We start from the raw sequence: 15,906 nt of genomic DNA, 5'->3' as shown, positions 1-15,906 counted from the left end.
TATATATCCAAAAAAACCCAGAAACACTAATTCGAAAAGATACATGCACCCCAATGTTCACAGCAGCATTATTTATAATTGCTAAGACATGGAAGCAACCTAACTGTCCATCAACAGATGAGTGGATAAAGAAGATGTGGTCTATATACATATATACATACACAATGAAATACTACTCAGCCATAAAAAAGAATGAAATTTTGCCATTTGCAGCAACATGGATGGACTTAGAGGGTATTATGCTAGGTGAAGTAAGTCAGACAAAGACAAATGGTGTATGACATCACTTATATGTGGAATCTAAAAATATATAACAAATTAGTAAATATAACAAAAAAGAAGCAGACTCACAGATATAGAGAACAAACTAGTGGCTCCCAGTTGGGAGAGGGAAGTGGGAAGGGGCAATATAGGGGTAGGGGAGTAAGAGGTACAAACTATTAGGTATAAAATAAGCTACAAGGATATACTGTTCAACACAGGGAAGGTAGCCAATATTTTATAATAACTATTAATGGAGGATAACCTTTAAAAACTGTGAATCACAATATTGTATACCTGTAACCTATATAATACTGTACAGGAACTATATTTCAATTTTTTAAAGACTAAATTCAACTTAATCAAAAAAAAAAAAAGAGAGAGAGAGAGAGAAGGAGAGAGAGAGACAGAGGCAGGATTCGAACCCACGCATCCAGCTCCATAACCCTTGCTCCTGTTTACTATATGGTTTTGTTTCTTGTTCCCAGTCTACCTCTGTTCCTAACACATCCTGAAGAGGATGGCATTCATGATGAAAACCCTCCACAAGTATGAATTCACACAAATCATACAATCATACCCAGGGTAAATAACCTACAACCTAACAAGATCCTTGATGACCCTATATAACTATCCAGCTTTTCCCCTAAACTAGGTTCTCTTCCAGCACAGGCCAAGTACCAGGCCCCTGTGTAGCAATGGGCACAGATTTGCTCACCAACAGCCCTAAACGGCTAGCTCCGGATCCTCTCACCCCAACCCAGTAGGAATGGTTTCCTCTGCTCCCCAGCAAGGAGTTAATAGCAGAAAGCTATCTGTGCAATGCTGAAGTTCTTAGACTCCATTACTTTTTGGAAATTTACTATAGTATGTTTATTAGCATACTATAAAGAACAGCATTTCCATAAATAATTTTTTTTTTTTTTTTTTTTTTACCGGTACGCGGGCCTCTCACTGTTGTGGCCTCTCCCGTTGCGGAGCACATGCTCCAGATGCGCAGGCTCAGCGGCCATGGCTCACGGGCCCAGCCACTCCGCGGCATGTGGGATCCTCCCGGACCGGGGCACGAACCCGTGTCCCCTGCATCGGCAGGCGGACTCTCAACCACTGCGCCACCAGGGAAGTCCTCCATAAATAATTAAAGCCAAACTACACTGATCAAAATAAATGAGCGAAAATGTTCCTGATGATGCAACCAGGCTTGGTTCACTCACTGACTCAACAAGGTGACTCACAAAAGGCCCCCATTAACAACAGTTAGTAAGATACAGATTGTACATATAAGCAGCTGGTACTCACTGTCTGCAGCCACTGGGTGGGTAGGCAGGATGGCCATAGGACACAGCCAGGAAACAGGAGGGAGGAACCTATTCCTAAGCCTCTCTGGCTAGCCTCGCGTATACTCATACTAGGCCTCACTCTATCCTACCTATAAAATGGGCAGCACCCTACCTCACTGGAATGAAAATGAGTCCTCTTAGAAGGAAAATGGTCTGTAAAAGCAAGGGAAAGGAGAAAACCAGGAGTGCATAGGGGATGGCTACAGAGAGAAAGACCAGGAGAGAGTCCACGCTACAGGGTACCATGTTTCTGTCTGAGCCTCATACCCTTCATCTCTATGCTGAATGATGTGATGAAAACAATTCCCAAGTGCACTTCCAGCCTTGACATTCTGTCGGTCTAAGATGCCTATAGCATCTCCCACAGTGATCCCCTCTCCTCTGAGCTCATAGCCTGAAACGACCACTTGACAATTAACCACACATCACCCCGTGATATCTGTCTTGTTGTCATGTGTTATTTAACTTTACAGAAGAGCAGCCTTATACCCAAAGCATATTAGAAGGACCTTGAGGCAAATGCTGTCTTATCCTTCTTTGTCTCGCCCTCCATCACAGCCCTACCAACCCCACAGTCCCCAAAACACTGCCACACACATAGTGAACACTTGGCAAATGGCTGAATATCTTATGTGAGTCCATGTGATCTCTGAAGCACATGAGGAAGAAGCCAGGATTGTTGACTCGTCCCTATTTCCATCCTCTTACTAAGTGGGGTAGAGATGCCTCTACATCTTATGTTAAAAGTTGTATATAAAATAATAAGTCAGGTGTTTAAACTCAGTGCTATGAAGAGACAGTGTCAGCCATCCTCCCCGGGCAGCTAGGGCACTGTCCAGTTCCCAGGGTCAGCTCAGCAAGTATGTACTGAGCTACGTGCCAAGCACCGGTCCACAGGTCACAAGGCACACATGAGAAAAGCAGAACTCACAGCAGGTGTGGGGGTGAGATGCCAGTTTAAGCATTTTATCCCTCATCCCTCACCTTCAAAACACTCATAAAATAACCAAGTGCAAACTAAACATAATCAAATGTGTGGTACAGGCTGTAAATTCTATAAACAGGAGAAAGAAAAATAAATGCTTCTAAGAAAGGTTCTATAGAGGAGCATGTTTGCATCTTAAACTGAGCCATGAGTAATGGGCGCATCTCAATAGACGAAGAGGGGTATCCTGAGTGGAGGAGACCTTAAGAGCAAAGGCGTGAGTCAAGAAGGGGTCTGGGACGATGAAGGGGCTGCCTTGGCTAGAGTGAAGGGGCCCATCAGGGAATAGTCAGATGCAGAGTTGGAGAAGCAGATCCAGGACATACGCAGTGAAGAGCCTTGAATGGCAGGCGAAAGGACTCTGGAGTTTAATTCAAGAGGCTAAAGGTACTCGAGCGAGAACAAAGACGTCCTGGGTGAAATGCTGCTGATTATAGGACCTGTCAAGTTATGAACAGCCTGAGAAAGGAATCATCGCTATCCCAAGGGACAAGGGTTTTCAATCCCTCCAGAGCCTCTGCTCAGTGAGACTTGGGACTCACTCATTCACCAACTCGGTCAAACACAGTGGAGTTTCTCTACTGCGTGTAAAGCAGAGCTCTCTCATCTCCACTCTCTGCCAACAAAGTCAGAGCAGCATCCAGACCCTTCTCTCAGTAACCTACCACAACAGGGGGCTGACCATGCTTAGCTGAAGGCCATCCACCCCATAGTGCCACTGCTGCTTACCCAAAGCGGCCCACCAGGCACTGGCATGCTACACTTTCCACCTCCAACTTCACGAGACCTCTTTTCCCCCAAACTTGCTGAAAATTCATCCTTTGACATTTTCTCCTCATACGGAAGTGTCTCAAGCCAGCCAAGAGGCCAAAGGAAGCAGGAAATCCACAGGCGAGTCCAGCCCCCAGGCGTTGGTGTACCGGGCCTTGGATAAAGCCTCCAGACACACCCTCCTGTTTCAGCCATCCAGCTTCGTCACACCTCTCTGCTCCCTGGAGGACGACCACCCGGTTCCAAAGTGCCCCCAGTTACAGGAGGATTTACACAGCCGAGGAAAGAGCAGTTCTCCCTTCTGCCCCCGCTCCCTCCTCAGCCTTCCCGCCACACAACTCCCTTCCCTTAAATCCAACACAATCTGAGAAGCCACTTCCCGCGTTCCTTCTCTGCCAACTACAAAGCGAGTTCCAACCGCTGCATTTCTGCCATCATTAAATTGGGCCTCCCAATTAAGGAGTTTGCAACTTCTGCTTACCTTGGAAATCACTGCAGGATCTGAGAAGCAAATCACTCCCTGTAACCGGGCCACCAGAGAAAAGGCAGAGCAGACAAACAGCCGGCGTGCGGCCCCTCCACTCACCACCCCCGGCCTACGGTGACCAGGGGTAGTTACTGCTGTTATGTCCCCCTGCATTTCCCAGCTACATCTCCACGGAGATGGCTCCCCTTGTAATAGTAATTAAAACCAGATTCTTTTTGGCAAACCCCTGAAGAACAGCTTCTGTGGCAGGCTTTATTTTTTTTTAACATCTTTATTGGAGTATAATTGCTTTACAAGGGTGTGTTAGTTTCTGCTGTATAACAAAGTGAATCAGCTATAGATATACATATATCCCCATATCTCCCCCCGCTGGCGTCTCCCTCCCACCCTCCCTATCCCACCCCTCTAGGTGGTCACAAAGCACCGAGCTGATCTCCCTGTGCTATGTGGCCGCTTCCCACTAGCTAGCTATTTTACAGTTGGTAGTATATGTAAGTCCATGCCACTCTCTCAGTTCGTCCCAGCTTCATCCCTTCCCCCTCCCCGTGTCCTCAAGTCAATTCTCTACGTCTGTGTTGTTATTCCTGTCCTGCCCCTAGGTTCTTCAGAGCCTTTTTTTTTTTTAGATTCCATATATATGTGTTAGCATACGGTATTTGTTTTTCTCTTTCTGACTTACTTCACTCTGTATGACAGACTCTAGGTTCCACCCACCTCACTGCAAATAACTCAATTTCGTTTCTTTTTATGGCTGAGTAATATTCCATTGTATATATGTGCCACATCTTCTTTATCCATCCGTCAACGGACACTTAGATTGCTTCCATGTCCTGACTATTGTAAATAGAGCTGCAATGAACATTGTGGTACATGACTCTTTTTGAATTATGGTTTTCTCAGGGTATATGCCCAGTAGTGGGATTGCTGGGTCGTATGGTAGTTCTATTTTTAGTCTTTTAAGGAACCTCCATGCTGTTCTCCATAGTGGCTGTATCAATTTACATTCGCACCAACAGTGCAAGAGGGTTCCCTTTTCTCCACACCCTCTCCAGCATTTATTGTTTCTAGATTTTTTGATGATGGACATTCTGACTGGTGTGAGGTGATACCTCATTGTAGTTTTGATTTGCATTTCTCTAATGATTAGTGATGTTGAGCATCCTTTCATGTGTTTGTTGGCAATCTGTATATCTTCTTTGGAGAAATGTCTATTTAGGTCTTCTGCCCATTTCTGGATTGGGTTGTTTGTTTTTTTGATATTGAGCTTGTGGCAGGCTTCTTTATTAAGCCTCTGAGAAGGCAAAACGCATTAAGATACCGTGACACGGGGACTGAGAGCGGGGACGAGAAGGTTAGACAACCCAGACAAAAGCTATTTGAAAAATCTGTTTGGGAGCCACAATTAGATGCTCCAGTGAGTGAAACACAATTAATCTGATCAAATCTGTCACTATTTTGCACATTAAGAGTAAATATTTTAGAACACCGTCCAGCTGAATTAGTTAAGGGTATGAAATCGTGCCTGGGAGAGTCTGTGCGTTCCCCCTGCTAGCAGGGTAAGGATGCCGGGTTATCAGCATCTCCCTGTTTCTCTTCACCAAGGTGCAGAGTTGGGCACATGAATTGAATATTATCTAGCAAGTCCTTCCAACCAGACACACTGCAGGGGTAGCAGCCTGCAAATCGCTGTCTCTGGGAATGAGCTGCAGGAAAGGCATCGGGGATCAATCTACGGGAGGGTGCAGCACCGTCACCTCAGCACCAGAACAGGGGATCCCCATCCGGGCTTACAATGCCGAGGGGGCCCGGAAAGTGGGCCGTTGTCTTCACAGCTTTCCACTCTCCAGAGCCATTTGCCAACTCACTGACCAACCAAGGAGGCGCCTTCCTTCTTTTGAAGGAGAAGAGTAGAATGATGTGTTTTTCTGTGTCCCTGTCAGCCACAGGGTCTGGACTCCCTTTGGGTGTTTGTGAAACACTCTCTAGCCCATCAATCACCAGGATCTCAGCTGGAGACAACCAGAGAGAAAGGCAAATCGCTCTTCCAGAATACAGGCTCCAATCAGTCCCGGTGGCCCAACGGATAAGACAGAGTACAGGCTCCAAACTCAAGCCCACTCACCTCTCCTCCGAAACACCTGACAGGGCAAGAAAGGTCAGAGGGGGACCCAGACTCCATCCCCTCCTGGCTCAACCCTGCTGGGCGCCTCCCCCATTGCCCTCCAAGCTATCCCACCCTACTCCTGGGACCAAAGTGAACATGTGACTCAAGCCTAGAATGAGACTCTCAGCCCCTGGGCACATGCTGGGCACATAGTGTGGGGTGGGGGTGCTTCCCTTGCATGCCCACTTCCTTATGCCTGAACGCAAACGGCCAGAGTGGAGCTCAATTTTCCATTATACGGGGTAACTGGAAACTCTCCCCAAAAAGGACCTCACGCCAGGAATGAGGTCCACCAGAGGCACTTGGAGGGACAGCGGGAAGCCTCACAATGTGTTAACAATTAAACTGGTGGCCTTCCCAGAGAAGGACATGTTTAACACCCTTTATGTCGGAAGGGAAGATGGAATTCTCTTTTCATGTCAAAAGAGCTTGGTGCAAGGACCCATGTTCTCTGCCTTGGGGACATCTCCAACCACTTTGAAACCAACGATAAAGGGAACTTCCAGAAGGAACATCATCTGCATCGCTCCTCACCCTGGCTTTATTTTTATTTACTTATTATCTTTTGCGGTACGCAGGCCTCTCACTGTTGTGGCCTCTCCCATCGCGGAGCACAGGCTCTGGACGCACAGGCTCAGCGGCCACGGCTCACGGGCCCAGCCGCTCCGCGGCATGTGGGATCCTCCCGGACCAGGGCATGAACCCATGTCCCCTGCATCGGCAGGCGGACTCCCAACCACTGCGCCACCAGGGAAGCCCCCTGGCTTTATTTTAACAGCGCCTTCTTTTGCTGTCCTCAGGAAAGGAGGAGGGGAGAAAGAAACCAACTGGGTAATGTTGCAGAAACTGGTTTCCTAGCTCCTCCCCCAGGGTTGTTTCCTTAAAGGCAGGCCCATGTTAACCTGTTTCCTCGTCTTCCTCAGAGCAGCACAGACGTACACTCAAAGAAGCCCTTCTCGCTGGAACTGCCTGTGAAGCATCATCAAGCGGCAGGTCCAGCCCGAAAGCTAAAGAGGCAGTAACTCTCTGGACCAGAGCGCGTAGACACCACGGGGTCCCTGCACTCACCTGTACTGCCTTGTCCTTTGCTTGGACAGTGAGACTGGCCATAAGCACGACCAATGAAGCCCTGAGGAGCTACTAATGAACGGCCCAAATCGCATCACTGTCACTAAGGACTCCAAGGCCAACTGATCCACTCCTCAGGCCCTCTGCACCCGCTTTTAACTGAAGAGCCACTTCCCTGGGGGGTATAGGGCTAAACTTGCCCCCTCACTTCCTCTGCTGTATAACCGCCTTGAAGATGGGCAGAGAAAGCCAGGCACATTTAATTACTACTTGCAGAAAGCACTCTTTAACGTCCCATCTTCGGGGAATTTGTCAACACACGAAAATGATCCTTAAAATAAAAGCAGAAACATAAAAAAAACTCTTTAGACAGAGTGAATTTATATTGTCCAAATGTGGCAGTGTTAAAATCACAGATATGTGAAGATATCACCTCCTCCTTCTCCTAGGGGTACATTTACTTCCACACATCCTGTCCATCCTCCTCATGGAGTAAGAACACGAACAAAATAACACACATACACACAATTCCTCACTACCAAACTAAGAGGAAGTTGAGAATCACAATCCCTGCGGTCAGAGAATTACCTGTCTCTCTCTTTCCACACACACACACACACACACACACACACACACACACACACACAGTCCTTCCGGGACTTGTAAGTCCTCAATCACCCATCCCTCCGAATGCACACGTTGCCCACCGCCCAAGTCCAGAGCCGTCCACTGCGAAGCTATGGGGGGCCTTCACTGGAGGCAGGTAGAGTCAGCCACCACGCTGCTGGTAAGCTGCACTGCCCAAATGCTTCCAACCCAGGCTGGGCTGCCTGCGTCGTGCTGTGTGTCAGTAAGAACCAGGAAATCTGTGCTCGGTATTGCTGATGTGCTGCTCTCTGTGGACTTCTGGCTTTCCTGTTATTCACCACTCACCCCCGTGACACCCCCCAGGCCCTGTTAAAATAAGGCCAAAATTTCCCAGGGAAATCTTTAATGTCAGTCATGAAGAGAAATATAAAGGGAGCGGGGGCTGTGCTTTCCCATCAAATGAGTTCCCCAAAGCTGCCAGTACAGACATCCGTCATCCTCCAGACTCTGCCCGGTGCCGGGTTCTGATCTGATCCTCAGAGCCAGAGATGAGGAAAGGATTTTTGCAGGACTGGCTGAAGTGGGGGCCGAGGAAGGCAGGGGAGTGTAGTAAATCGTCGGAGGCCGTCCCCTCTCTTCCCCGAGGGCCATCCCCCGCGGATCCTGGGCTGGACTGCACGCGCTGGCTGCCAGCTGGGGGGTAGGGTGGGGAGCTCCTTCGGCCCGAGCTGCGGGCTGCGCAGACGGTACTCTGCGCCCGGTGCCTGGCCGCGGGCACCGGAGCCGCCGGCGTGGACTCCAGGGCGCCACCTCTCGAACAGCAGCTTCCAGGTTAACCTGGCAGCGGAGAGAGAGGCGTGGAGAGAGGTGCACAGAAAGCACCGGGACCCAACTCCACTTGGCGAGTTTGTCGTTGCAGGACTCAGCGGCCGGGGCAAGTATTTTGCTCAGCGACTTACGTGTGCTTGTGCATGCGTGAGAACGAGGGGTGCAGGATGGGTGTTGAATTTCACTTCACACTTTAAACTTTTTTTTTCTGCCCCTCCTATAGCTTTTCGGGGCAGCTGCCTGGGTTTTTTATTCTTTTTTATTCTTAACATCTTTATTGGAATATAATTGCTTTACAGTGTTGTTAGTTTCTCCTGTATAACTAATAAAGTGAATCAGCTGTGTGCTGCCTGGGTTTTGAAGGGGGAATCAGTGTTGCCTGGAGGCCCAGCCTCCCCTAAGGCTGGGAGAAAGTGCGCCTGGAGTCCGAGGCAGCATCCTAGCCCGGCGGGCAGGAGTACCAGAGTCCGAGTGGCCTCAGCCTCCTGGCTTTCCTTCGCGTGATTGGAGGGGAAAGGGGGGAAGCCCGGGCAGTCGCAGAAACCCGTCAGTCTATCCAGCGGTTCTTTCCCCAAATCAATCTGTGTCCTCACCCAAGAATTCACACACACCCACGACAGGAAAACTGACTCTCCAAGCCAAGTACCAGAGAAAGTGGGCACTGATCCCGTAAAGGACCTCTTCTTCCTCTCCCCTCCGGGCGGCCCCAATCCTAGGGTCTCCGGTAAACAAAAGCACAGGCTGTCTTACAACAAACTCCACTAACCTGTTGGGGTGTGGGGAAAGAGGGATGAACCAGTCTGTCTAAAAGTCGAGGAGCCCCCCCTGCCCCTGCCTCCACCGAGACCCAGAGCAACTATCTGCCCATCGTTCCCGCCCCCCGCCCCATTTTCCCTCGCTTTCGGCAGAGAGATCCACCGCCGGGTGGGTACTCACGCTGCTGTTGTGTCCCGACCAGTGCACCATGGCTTGGTTGTGGGCCGAGTCCCCGGTCAGCGCGAACGAGGTGCTGGGTAGCCTGAGCTCTTCGGCCGCCGACCCCCCAGCCCGTGGTGCCTTCACCTCCTCCCGGAGACCCTTGGCCAGAGACCGGCTTCCTTTGGAACCATCGGCTAAGACAGTAGCCTGAGTGTCTCCGCGTTCCAGGGCACTGGGGGACTGCGCCCGGCGACTCCTCCTTGTACCGCCAGGCTTGCCAGGAGCCGAGATGCCCCGTCCCCACTGCGCGCCTGCCGGCAACAGCCCTCCGGCTTCTCCCAGCTTCTTTCTGCTGCTGCCTCCGCCTGGCTGGGGCAGTGGCTCTGGTCCCGGCCGGCGCCCCAGTGCGGCGCCTCTCCGTACACTCGCCAGACCCTCCGGCCACTGGCTTGCCACTGCCCGCAGCGAGAGAGGAGGCAGCGCCGGGGACCGCGAAGCCAGAGCCGCGAGGCGCCCAGGACCGCCCGTTGCGTCCCAAGTGATCTCGGCGCCGGCCAGGACCCACGTCGACAGGAGCAGGAGCCCGGTCCGGGCGAAGGGCGCCCGGGGCCAGCCTGCGGGGCGCTCCGTGCGCGCCGCCTCCATCCCGCTGCGGCTGCCGCGGCTCGGGCTGCCGAGTGTGTGGCGCCCGCCCGAGGTGCGGGTCGGCGTGGGGGGCGTGCAGGCGCCGGTAAGCAAGCAAGCGCGTGTGTGTCGGGGGAGAGCGGAGGGGGCGGCCGGGAAGGAGGTGGCTCGGCCTGGTGCGCCTTGCTGGTCCTCTCCACTCTTCCCTCCCGGCTCTTGATGGCTTGCTGTCTCCTCCACGGGGCGATTCCAAAACCCGAGAAAAATCAATAAATGCCCCTCGGTGCTTTTTTTTTTTTTTTCTTAAAACAAGATTCCCGCAAAATCTTTCCCACCGAGCTCCTCCAGAAATTTTTTCAGAAGGAGTATTCAAAGGGAATACGAAAATCCTCTTTTAAAATATGAAAATGAAGCCCAATCCAGGAGGAGTGGCTGGCGACGGACCCCAATCCAGGGTTTCTCTAAAACCCAGCCTCCAGCCTGCTCCCAGCGAAGAGTTAGGAGCCGCTTCTGGCCGCGTTTAGGGGGTTACCGTCCGGGCCTTTTGTGGGGGTGGGAGATGGCGCGCAGGGAGGGTTGGGGGGCCTCGAGGGAGGAGGAGGAGTGTTAAGTGTTTTCAGCGCCAACTCCTCGGGTTGGGGAGCCAAAGGGGAGCCCGGAGCCTTCGCGCAGGAACGCAGTTGGCGGAAGGCGAGCGCGGGATGGACTGGGGGACTCCGCTCCCAGGTCCCTGGCCTGTCCCTTCCGCACCCCCCCCCCCACCCACCGCGTGCCTCCGCCCGGTGCGGGGGCTCGGGGAGTGCATGCGTGCGCGTGCGTGAGGGGGGGCGAGGGGTGCGCCCGAGGCTGGCGGGCCAGCGGGCGCCCAGGGTGGGGGTACCTGGCTGAGCCAAGGGTGCCTGGGTGTGCGGGGGCGCGCAGCTCTGTGCGTGTGCGTTTGCACACGCGTATGTGTGCGTGTTAGTGTGAACGACGGGATGTGAGGCAGGGAGGGGTGCGCTCGGGCTGTGGGCGAGCATGGATCAGGCACGGGCTGTGTTTGCATTTCCAGGAACCTGCGAGTCGTCTGAAAGGCAATATTGAGAGCGAGGCCAGGCAGGCGGTTCTGCACAGCCCGCTCCTCCTGGCGCCCCGCGCACCCATAGTCCCCCAGCGCTAGCGGACGTAACCGGATTGTTCCCGGAGCCTCCCGAGGGGCTAGAGGATAGAACTAGGAGGCGCCGGCCCCGGAGCTGAGGAAAGAGAGTAGCCGAGAGGGGTCTCTCCCACCGGGAGGATCTAGCCCCCATCTTTCGCCTGCGATTTTGAGGTCGCTCCCTCATCTCCGTAGATTAATCTCTGAAAGGGCTCAGTTCGTTCAAAGTGTCAGGCTGCCACTTGAAGGTCCCCGGCCCAGCGCCACGCAGGCCTGATGAACAGTTCGCACTATGCCCTGCTGCAAAAGCGGAGCCAGAGTGCGTGGAACTCAGCCTGGGCTGGGACCGTTCGTGCCCATAGGAAAAGGAAAACTTTGGGTGAGCTGGAGAGAGGAAGCTAAACCCAAAGACAACCTCGAGATGTAGTTTACAGCCCCCCCTCCCGCCCCCGGCAAGGAGGACAGGCAAGTAGTGCGGCTGCCACCGCGGAGCTCCCGGGATTTCTAGGGGTTGAAAAGGCCTAGGCGCGTGGAGCTGGAGTAGGGACTGCTAAGAAAGGAGTAGGTTGGAGGAAGGGAGCTTGGAGAGAGTGAAGGCCTCCTCTTCTGGATTAGACAGAAGAGTTCCCTTGTGGGAGATGGTTAAAGCAGAGGGAGAGGGAGGGAAATGCAAGGAGAGGGAAGAAAAGAAAGGTGGAGCGAAGGTTTAAGGCGGGGCGGGTGGGGGGGGGGGGGCAAAGGGGGAGCTAGAGAAAGAGAAAAGGGAGCGGGAGACCAGCCGGGAGATAATGAAGTGGTGGAGAGAAGGCGAGATATTGGTGCAAAAAGAAAGGGGAGAGCAAAGAAGAGGCAAACGAGCGCCAGGGGAGGGCCTAGAGGGATGCGGGAAGCAGAGGAGGTGCCTGGGAATCTGAGCCTGCCAAGGAGGTAGACCGCCTGCGGTTCCCAGGAGCCCCACCCTCGTGAACTTGCTTTTCCACTCGCCCGGAGAAAAGTTCCAGCGCTGAAGGCTGAGGTGGGCGCGGGATCAGACGCTAGAAGGGAGCCGGCCATCCGCGGGTTCCCAGCGCCCCTGCCGGGGAAGGCCCGGCGCTGCAGCCCAAGCCGAAGCTCAGGGCTTGGGGAGGGATGCGAAGCCTCCACGCGGCTTGGGCTCTGAGCAGAGCTGGTAGATGCCAGAGTATAAGGTCTGGGTCTGGACCCTTAGGCAGGGCTCCCGGACGGGAGGCTCATACAGCCGGGGAAGGTACGGCCTCCTAAGCCCCAAGCCCACAGTGGAGGTATGGTGTCTAAGCTCCCTGCAGACCCCCAGAGGGCAGTTGTCTGCAAGAGCAAGGCTGGGGTCTCCCTTCTCTCTCTCCCACTTGCAGGAAGTCCTACCCAGACAGAGCTCACGGAAAGGTCGGATCCTAGAGATGGACTTATGGATATGTGGCTATAAAATATTTGTTTGGGAAAAAAATGGATGAAAGACTCTAGGTGCAACATTTTCACGTAGTTTCCTGCACCAGTTACCCCTCTTAGCTTTTACCATCCATTAGCACATCCTCCTGCTATCTTCAGTCTCCATTTTCTGCAATCTGTCTTCAGGTGACTCATCAAAGGCCTGTCCCAACAAACACCCCCTGAGACAGTGGGCCCAACAGCTTCTGCCTCCTGCATTTGTAAACGTGTTCCATTTGGAAAGATCTCCCTTGGTCTACATGTCATCAGGGTCTCCTGGGTTCTCCCTGACCATCCTTAGTCAAGTTCACCAGCCTCTCTTCTTTCTTCCACATCCTAAATTCGGAGCCCCAACCTCTGTGCAATCCTCTGTGCCTGGCTCTCATCCTACCTTCTCTCCATGAGTAAACCCCATGTTCTCACCCGTTTCTGTGCTTCTTCAACTATCACCTCTTGCTGGTGACTCCTGAATCTACAACCCCACTGTGTCCTCTCTCGTGAGCTTCACATCCGAATTCCCCATTGCATATCCCTGTTGAAAGCCATCCGCATCAAGTTCTAAAAACCATCCTCCAACACCTCAGTTAGGCAGACTAGACATTTAACATGCAACCTCAAGTCCTCCCTCTTTTAATCCCCACATCCAGGAAAATCAGTGTCAAGTCCTATTTAAAAAGCGTTTTTACCTGTCCTCTCCTGTCTATTCCCAGCGTCACTGCCTTACAACTGACCCTCATCATCTCTGGTCTAGGGCTTTGCTATAGATGCCTATCTTCAGTTCTTTGCTTCTCCAAGCCGACCTCCCCATTGTCCACCTGCGCTGTCCAGTAGAAATATAATGTGAGCCACGTAGGTAATTTCAAATTTTCTAGTAGCCTCATTTTAAAAAGTAAAAAGAAACTAATGAAATTAATGTTCATAATATACTTTACGGAACTGAATATATCCAAAATATTTTCATTTCAACTTGTAATCACCATAAAAATTATTGAAGTATTTTTACATATTTTTGTACTAAGTCTTCAAAATCCAGTATGTATTTTACACTTACAGCGCATCTCAATTCGGACTAGCTACATTTCAAGTGCTCAATAAGGTGACTCGTGGCTATTGCTTTAGACAGCACAGCTCCACACTGTTGGCAGAAAGAGCCTTTTAAACACAAGGAAGATTATGTCGTGGATTGCCCTCCTCAGAACTCTTCATTACCAACTATTGTCCATGAACTCCAAACTTTTCAGAATGGTGTCCAAGATTCCATGCACTCTCACCTCCATGAACTTGCTTACTGTACTTCTTAAGCCTGTAATCTGTCCTCTGACACAGTTTCAATTCTGGTCTGATTTAAATGCCAGCTCTTCCAAGAATCCTGCCCCCACTATCCCATAGTACCTGACACTGCATCCATTATCATCACCACCACGGTCGTCATCGTCTTCATTATCATCATCACCAAATTCTTTGTCTTCCGGCTCTAAGACGGGAGCTGTCCAATATCGATTTAGAATTTAAAAGAGAGGGCTAGGGTTAGAATGGGCTCCCATTTCCTTTGCTGGCATAATGCCTACTTCAACTGGGAAAGGCAGGTTGAGAGGTAAGATTAGCCTTCACCCAGTCCCAGTGGGGAGAGCAAAGAAGGCCTCACTGAGAATGCATTTTCCCTCTGGGTTTCTATGCCTGTTACAAACAACTGGAGAAAAATGTCACCTTAATATGGCTTCTTTCAGTTTTTATTTTTTTTAACCATCACAGTGAAATAACGCTTGGGGAAACTTTACTTTTTCTCCCTGATATCACAAACACACCACACACACTCTTCCAATCCGTTAATAATCTAATAGATATCTTGCCATCAGCACCCATAGCCGGCATGTACAGGGAAGCATTCCAATTATGCCTGTTTCTCATATTTTATAACATGTTCAGCAGTCGTATGAGGCTCTAAAGACAAATTCCTCATAAAACTTAGAGCCAGGAAAAAAACTGGATTTCTCCTGTGAAGCTGACATCCTATCTTAAAGACTTTCTTAAAACTGGCTGTGTCTTCTCACGTTGTCTTGACAGTCAAGCTGAGTACCACATTCACTTGCTGTAACAGCCTTCAGAAGAAGATCTTTACCCTCTGCTCCCCTTTTACTAAATACTGTTTGTTTTTATTGTTTGATACTCTTTAGTCATACTATGTCTGTGCATTGTTGATAAACCACTTCATATCCTTTTTAGAACTAAATAGGAAATTAATTAATTGATTAACATCAAAATAACAGTCCACATTGTAACTCTCTGAATTTCTACAGAGGCAAATGATTATAAAACAAAACCTGAAATGCAGACGAAAGCAGTTAGAAGACCACTGAAATCAGGACTTCCTACTACTGTGTGTTCATGAAAGCCAGAAGTGTCCATTTGCTGAATGCCGTATCCTCAGCGCCTGGCCCGGTCTCTGGCACAGCACTGACCCTCAATAAATGTGCAATCAAAGATGAAACAGGTGAATGTAAATAATAATACTTCTGCTGCAACTGCTAACCATCTGTTCTTTTAACATACGTACACTTTCTAAAGAAGCAAAAGCTCTAATATTTGATTGATGCTCTTCCCTACCACAGGTGACCATCTGCCCAGCAGTCTCCGGTGTAGGCAGTAACATTAAGAATCTTGCCCCAAAAGGCACCAAAGAATTCATGATGAGGAAAAGTGGAGGAGAAAGAAGAAAAGCAGAGGAGAGAAGGCAAGAAAGAACAACCTGAAAACTGACGTTTAGCAAGGGCTTTCTTCACGTCAGGCTCTAAGTCTTCTATGCCCACTGCTTCATTTAATTCTGACAAAGTAGGTTTTCTTGGTTCCAATCAATACACTGAGAAGCAGAAATGTATACAGGTGAAGCAGTGATGAGGAGGCGATCGTGGTGATGATAATGATGAGTGTCGACATATACTGAGCGGTAACTCTGGACCAGATGTGTGGTAACGACCCATCGGCATTCCAGCAGAATGATTAAGAGTTCGACTTGGGAACTAAATTTCTGTATTCACATTCCAACCATACCAACCACCAACTGTGTGATCTCGGACAAACTACTTAACCTCTCTGCACTTCTAGTCCTCATCTGTAAATAGGGATGGTGAAAAGCCTTACTGATAGGGTGATAGAGAAGGTTCGATGAGTTAATGTACATAAAGCAGTTGAACGAGGTGTGGTACCAATAAATTGCTATATGAGTTTGGCTATAAATGTTCTCCCTCTCCTTAACAGTCTTGTGGAGGCCAGCACTTTGTGCCCATTTTACAGATG

General features: G+C 50.5%; 1 protein-coding gene across 1 annotated transcript in view; it reads right to left on the bottom strand.

Moving 5' to 3' along the window:
* Positions 1-10,055, bottom strand: part of SORCS3 (sortilin related VPS10 domain containing receptor 3) — a 606,008-nt gene extending 595,953 nt beyond the window's left edge. The window contains exon 1 of the mRNA XM_032608449.1: positions 9,429-10,055. Within this exon, the coding sequence (XP_032464340.1) occupies positions 9,429-10,055 (627 nt within the window). The remainder of the gene's footprint in view (positions 1-9,428) is intronic.
* Between the last annotated feature and the right edge of the window lie 5,851 nt (positions 10,056-15,906).

The sequence above is a fragment of the Phocoena sinus genome, chromosome 16 (assembly GCF_008692025.1).
Source record: "Phocoena sinus isolate mPhoSin1 chromosome 16, mPhoSin1.pri, whole genome shotgun sequence".
Taxonomy (NCBI): domain Eukaryota; kingdom Metazoa; phylum Chordata; class Mammalia; order Artiodactyla; family Phocoenidae; genus Phocoena; species Phocoena sinus.
This window is presented reverse-complemented; position numbering and strand designations above follow the sequence as displayed.